The 7092-nt window shown below is 61.1% G+C and overlaps 1 protein-coding gene across 1 annotated transcript in view; it reads right to left on the bottom strand.

The window, feature by feature from the left end:
• LOC108526934 (cadherin EGF LAG seven-pass G-type receptor 3) overlaps positions 1–7092 on the bottom strand; it is a 48130-nt gene that overhangs the window by 31056 nt on the left and 9982 nt on the right. Inside the window, 3 exon segments of the mRNA XM_017867949.1 lie at positions 363–588; positions 912–1562; positions 3125–6783. Of these exon segments, the coding sequence (XP_017723438.1) occupies positions 363–588; positions 912–1562; positions 3125–6783 (4536 nt within the window).

Below are 7092 nucleotides of genomic sequence, written 5' to 3'. Positions count from 1 at the left end.
AGGGCCAGGAAGTCGTGCTTCTCGTTCAGGCGCCCGTTGTAGAAGAGTAGCCCGCTCTGCTGCATGGTGGCGAACCTGGGCGGGGTGGGAGGGGGTTGCGGGGGTGGGGGCGTCAGGAGCAGGGTACCACTTCACACCCACCATCCCTGCGAGGAGAAGGGGCTAGGGCGAGAGAGGAAGCGAGAGGGATGGCGGGACCGACCGAGGGAACGCGGGTGCAGCGAGGTCAGGAGACCCTGGGCGGGGCGTCAGGGGAGGGGCGGTGTCTCGTGGGAATGCCAGTACAGGGCAGTCAGGAATCTGAGTCAGGGCGGGTAGGTGGGGGCGGCGTGGAGGCGCTCAGACATGGGGCGGGCACCTACGAGAGGGACAGCGTGAGGTGGAAGCGCTGCCGCAAGCCACGAAACATGACGAACGAACTGGGCGGGAAGGAGCGCGCAGCCACCTCGCAGCGCGGGCCCTCGAAGGCGCCGCCTGCCGGGCACTGGCAGCGAAAGCCGCCGTTAGGCGCGTCGGTGCAGGTGCCCCCGTTGCGGCAGACGCCCGGCACGCAGCGGCCGGCCTCGGTGTCCAGCTCGCAGTCCTCTCCTAGGGGCCAAGCCGCGGTCAGAGGCGATCACGCCCACGCCCGCCCCTGCTCTGGCCCCTTCAAAGACCGCGGGCCCAGAGGCCGGGTGCCAAGACCTCCGAAAGGTCGAGCTCTTCGGTGGACACGCCCCTTCCGTCTGGCCCTGCCCCGCGGCGCCGCCCCCTCCCCAGTCTCATTGCCTCCTCGGCGGCTGCCTCTCCCTGCCACGCTCTACGGCTTCTGGCTTAACCGCGTCCACACCAGACTCTGGCCTCAGAAGTGACGCCCAGTACTCACTCGCATTGCGGTCCCGCCCCCAGCCTTGGCCCGGCGCCCTGCTCACCTGTGAAGCGCGGGCGGCAAACGCATGTGTAGCCTCCCTCGCGCCGCGCGCAGGCTCCGCCGTTGCGACATGGGTTGGAGTAGCAGAGGTCGAGCTCGGTCTCACAAAAGTCTCCCGTGAATCCAGGCGGGCAGCGGCAGCGCAGGCCAGCGATGGGCTGGATGGGTCGGAACAGCGTGGAGGCCGAGGCCAGGAAGGGCGCGGACGAGTCAAAGCGGAGCACGGACACGCATTTCATGTAGTTCTCACAGGGCTCTCGCAGGCACACGTTGTCGTCGAAGGGCAGTACGTCGAGCAGGGAGCGGGCCGCCAGCGCCGCCCGGCGCACATACAACTGCTCCTGGAGCTCCTCGGAGCTGAACCAGGGCCCCGCAGTGCCCGCCCCGGCCCCACGTGGAGCCAGCGCCGAGAAACTCACATTGAGCACGGTGCCCCCTACGTCTGTGTCGTTCTGGATGTTGAAGATGAAGACGTCCTCAGCGGGCGTAGCGAGCACCGCAGCCACGCCCTCGAGGAAGCGGCCCAGCAGCGGTGACAGGAAGCGCTCCTGCCACATGTTCTCAAGGCGCACGGTCAGGCTGTTGGCCAGCAACTCCTCCGTGATGATGACCACGCGCAGCACACACTGCGCCGTCACGCTGTGCAGGCCATCTGCAGGTGGGGGCAGGGGCAGTGGTCATCCTGGGGCCAGTGGCCGCCCCTTCCTGGGACAAAAGAGGGCTGGGGCCAGTGATAGCCTAGGCCCCTAGAACCTCTAAGTCAGCAGGCTGACCCCACCAGGACACAAGGGAGTCTGGGGCTAGTGACCACCAGCTCCTCCAGCATCAAGGTGTCAAAAAGCCGCTGCTTCCTCCCCCAACCCACAATACAAGGAGGGATATGGGCCAGGGATCAACCAACCCCACACAGTGCCCATGGGTTAGCAAGTCACTCCCCCAACAGCACTCAAGTACCCTGAGTACTCAGTAACCCACACTTCCCCAAGTTATCATGGTCAGCAGGCTACCCCAACTCAGAACACAGAGAGGAGCTAGGGCCACTGGCCATTCATTCCCATTCACCTTCCCCTTCTCCCCTCCCCCAGCATAGCAGAACCAGCAAAACATCCCCTACAGAAAACAAGGGTTCCAGATCAGGAATCACCTATCTCCTATTTTTGGTCAGCAAATTGCTCTTCCATAGCACTAGAAGGGGTCCTGGCCCAGTGAAGTCTCAATGCCATCCTCCAGAATCCTGGGTTATCAAGCTCCAGGAGGGTCTTGAACACACACACACACACACACACACACATACACACACACACACACACACACACCAGCATTCTTGAGTTAGCAGCCTGCTCGCTACTCCAGACCTGGGTCCTGTGGTTTCAGTGACCACCCTAGAAATGAAGGTGAGGTGCTTAGCTGCCTTGTTCATCTTGTCCCCACACCCTAGCACATACTGGGTGGTCAATGAGGAGAGACTGTTGAGTGAGTTGAGGGATAAATGAAGGTTGTGCCTTCTCAGGCAGTGCCAGGAGTCCCTGCTCCAGAACTGAGGAATGAGCACCAGTAAAGCCTATTTCCCAACCTCTGCAGCCTCCAGTAGGCAGGACTTCAAGAGCCTCCCCACCTGCACTCTCCTATTATGGAGGGGTTTGTGAACGACTGGAGCAGATGGAGCAGGAAAGAGGCAGGTAGACCTCTGGACATTTTCCCAAAGGTCAGGGTCTCAGCCCCTATGAAGCCACTCCCCACCTGAAGCTTCCATAGTAAGCTGCTGTTCCTGACCACTCAATTATTGGTCATTTCCTGCACAGATGGGGTAGGCATCAGACTGGACCTAAAGTAACCCTTTGTCTGAACATGGGCATAGTGTGGACTGACTGGCCCATACTGGCTTTGCCTGGGACCTCCAGAGGATTACCCCAGGACCGCTGATCTTTTGTCAGGAGGGGAGCTATCCCTAGGCAGCAGACAGTTCTTTACAGGCTTTATGGGGTCTGCTAGATGCCTTGGAATCACTGGGATTCTGTGGAGATTATCCAGGAACCTAAGCAGAGAACCTAACCTTGTGAGGTCTATGGCAGATCTTGTAGGGTGCAAGAACCCTACCCTTAAGGGGTTCTTGGAAGGCTTAGAAATCCCTCTTTGGTATGAGGTGCCCTGTGGAGTCCCTGAGACCTAACAGGTTGGGGTCACTGGGTCACTTGCCTGCCCCCTGCCCCTCACCTGTGACAGTCACCAACATGGAGGCCACCAGTGGGCGGTTATTGTCTAGCTTTCGGCTGAGTCGCAGCTCTCCACTGGTCTGGTTGACCTCCAGCAGCTGCAGCTCATTGCCACGCTCAAAGGAGTAGAAGAGGTGGTCAGAGACATCGGGGTCATAAGCTGGGATGCGCCCAATAATGCCCGAAGGGAAGGTGTCCGAACGGTTGGATACGTAGTTGTTGAAGAGAATCTGGAAGTTGTTGAGCACAGGGCTGTTGTCATTCTGGTCAATCAGGCGGACATGCACAGTGGCCCGGCTGACCAAAGGAGCAGATGTGGCCTGCACCACAATCACATATTCTTGGCGAGCCTCATAGTCTAGGTCAATGAGTGCCGTCAGTTCTCCAGAGAAGATGTCCATTTGGAACAGCTCAGGAATGTTCCCCTCCACAATCTGGTACATTATATGGGCATTGGGGCCTTCATCAGGGTCCACTGCAGTGATCTGGGCCACCACTGAGCCCACAATGCTGTTCTCTTTCACCCGCACCTCAAACTCCTCAGCTGGGAAGACAGGTGCATTGTCGTTCACATCCTGCACCGTCACCTGGATACTGACTGGAGTCCGGAGTGGGGGTACACCTCTGTCCACTGCATAGGCAGTCAACTCATACACTGACACTGCCTCCCGGTCCAGCCGCCTCACTGTACGAACAATTCCAGAGGTGGGCTCAATGGTAAAATCTCCATCCCCATCTTCACCATTCTGGAAAGTGTACTGGACCCGGCCATTGGCATGAGCATCCCGGTCGGTGGCTGAGATCTGCAGGACACTGGTGAAAGGTGGGGCATCCTCAGAGACCAACCCTGTATAGTGGGAGGCCACAAATTGTGGAGCATTGTCATTCACATCATTGACCATCACCTCCACATAAGTAGTGTCTGCCTTCTGTGGGATACCATTGTCCCGAGCTGTGATAGCCAAGGTGTAGGTCACCTGGTCCTCATAGTCTAATGGGGCCTGTAGTGTAATGGCCCCTGAGTCTGCATCAATGCGGAACTGGGGCAGGTTGTCCTCCAGGAGATAGGTGATACGAGCGTTCTCACCCACGTCATCATCAGAGGCACTGATGACTACTATGGTGCTGCCCAGTGGCCGATCTTCATTCACACTCACTGAGTAGTGGGCACTTTGAAAAACCGGCCGATGAGTGTTGGCATCTGTGATGTTGATGTGCACATAGCAGTGATCATGAAGGGCCCGGTCAGATGCAGTTAGTACCAGCTTGAAGTAGCGTTCCTGTTTGTAGTCCAGTGGCAGAGCCAGAGTCACCAGACCCACACCCCCCTGGGTGCTGATGGCAAAGCGATTCCGGGTGTTGCCACCTGTGATCTGGTAGCTGATGGCACTGTTGGCATCACGGTCTACTGCGGTCACGCTGACCACACTGGTGCCCACAGCTGCATCCTCATTCAGTCGTAGGTGGTACTCCTTCATTGTGAACTCAGGCCGATTGTCATTAACATCCAGCACAGTCACTGTGACACTAGCTGAGGCAGAGAGTGGGGGTGAGCCATGGTCTCGAGCCTCCACACCAAAGAAGTAATGCTCCACAGACTCACGGTCCAGGGGACCACTCACAGAGACCCAGCCAGTGGCGCTGTTTATCACGAAGGGAGTATCAGATGCTACACCAGTTAGGGAGTACTCCAATCTGGCATTCTCCCCATGGTCTGCATCGACTGCCTGAATGTGGATGACTGAGTGACCCAAGGGAGCATTTTCCAAGACAGAGACTTGGAAGGGCGTGCTGACAAAAATAGGAATGTGGTCATTGATGTCCACCACTTGGATGCTGGCCAGGCCCGTGTTGTTGGACAGTGGTGGCCGGCCAGCATCCTGCGCCCTGATGCGCAAGGCATACTCTCTCTCTGCCTCGAAGTCCAGAGGTGCCACCACCTGGATCTCGCCAGTGAGGCTGTCGATGGCAAAGTGGCCACGGCTATTGCCACTGATGATGTTGTAGTGCACCAATCCGTTGGCGTCCTTGTCCCGGTCGGTGGCCGTGACGCGCAGCACCACCGTGTGGGGGCGCACATCCTCGCGAACCTGCGCCACGTAGCGCTTCTCGCTGAACTGGGGAGCATTGTCGTTCTCGTCCAGCACAGTTATGTGTACGCGCACAGTGGCCGAGCGCGGCCCGGGCTCCTGGCCCTGGTCGCTGGCTTCCACCACCAGCTCATAGCTTTCCATGTGCTCGCGGTCCACGCGGCCGCTCGTACTGATGAGGCCGGAGCGTGGATCAATCTCGAAGGCGGCGGCAGCTGCAGCGCGCGCAGCTGGCGGCCCCACGAAGCGGTAGCGCAGGTTGGCGTTGGGGGGCGCGTCGCCGTCAGTGGCACGCAACTGCAGGATAGGGTAGCCCTCCTCCACATTCTCGCGAAGCGTCTCCCGGTACTGCGCTTGCTCAAAAACCGGCGAGTGGTCGTTGCGGTCAGCTACTGTCACGGCCACCATCGTGGTGGCCGAGAGGCGCGGCGAGCCGTGGTCCTGCGCGGTCACACGCAGGTAATGACGCTCCATGCTCTCGCGGTCCAGAGCTGCCGCCGTACGGATGAGGCCACTCTGCGGGTCGATGCTGAACAGCTCCAGAGAGCGGCTATTCATGAGCGCCGCCAGCGAGTAGACTAGGCGCCCGGCCTCGCCGGCGTCCGGGTCCTGTGCAACCACGCGTAGCACAGCGGTGCCTGCTGCTTCATTCTCCGGCACCAGCGTCTGGTAGTTGTACTGCGGAAACTGCGGGTGGCGATTTGCGGCGCGACGAAAGCGTGCCCGGTTCGCCGAGGTTATTTTCCTGGCTTCAGGACGGGCCGGGATTCCCGGGGGGCGCGGCCCGGGGCGCTGAGGGAGGAAGCGGCGGCGGAAGAGACCCCGGGAGCGCATGCGCTCGGGCGCCGGCTTGGGAGCTGTCCGAGACTCGCGGGGTGCTGAACCTGATGCAGGAGCTGTCCTCGCTGTGCGCGGTGCTGAATCCAGCTCGGGGCCAGATCCCGAGGCCCCTGGAAGACAGTTCCGCAGGGGGGCTGTCCTTTCTGCTCCGGATGTCGTGGCTCTCTCGCCCTGACCCTTGCTCCCTGTTGCCCATAATTCCCCACAGCAGCGCGCGGTGCCCACTCTTTTGCGGGCGCCTGTCCCAGCGTTCCGCTGGGAGGACACCGGCTTGGGACCGTGGTGCCGAACCAAAAAGTCTGAAGGGAAGGGTGAGCTGTTCCCCGAGCCCGGGACCCCTGAGGACAGAGCCCCTGGTGACAGACTACCTCTTTGCAAAGGTCCTGTCCGCCCGCAAGAGGAGATCTCTGGGCGCCAGTGTAACACAGACCCTGGTCCCTGTCCTGTCTCTCGTTCGCGGCTGCCCAATGGCTGGACGCCGTGTTCAATCCCCAACTCCTCGTTCGGCTGCTCAGGGGGACCTCGACTGTTCCGGGCGCTTTGCCTTCCCCCTCGGAGCCCCACGAAGACAGGCTCCCTGACCCCCAGTCCAGGCCCCCCATCCTCCCGGACCCCGGGAGACTCGGGACAAAGAGCTAAGGCTCCGCCACCGATATGCGGCCTTAGCCCCGTAGTGGCAGCTAACCCCGGGTCCCAGCCCTGGTGCCCACCGCCCCCCAGCTCCTCCTGGCTGAGGGGGAACAAAGAGAGGAGAAGGAGCAGAAGTATGGGGGTCGACCGTCCCCCGAGACCCCTCCACGGCGGCCGTCTCGCCATCATCCCCCGCCTCCCTGCACGGCCTCCACCGTCCCCCGCCCCGGTCCGGTCCTTGGGCTGGCCCCGCCGCTCGGGCCCCCTCCCGGGCCCCTGCCGCCGCCCCGGGCCCCCGCCCCTCCGCCTGTCTCTCCGCGCCCCCGCCGCCCTCTGGGCACCATCTACTTCACGGCCGGAGCCCCTCCGGCGTGCAGCCCCAGCTTTTTCCGCCCCCACCACAGCATCC

The sequence above is a fragment of the Rhinopithecus bieti genome, unplaced genomic scaffold (assembly GCF_001698545.2).
Source record: "Rhinopithecus bieti isolate Rb0 unplaced genomic scaffold, ASM169854v2 scaffold_3875, whole genome shotgun sequence".
NCBI lineage: Eukaryota > Metazoa > Chordata > Mammalia > Primates > Cercopithecidae > Rhinopithecus > Rhinopithecus bieti.
This window is presented reverse-complemented; position numbering and strand designations above follow the sequence as displayed.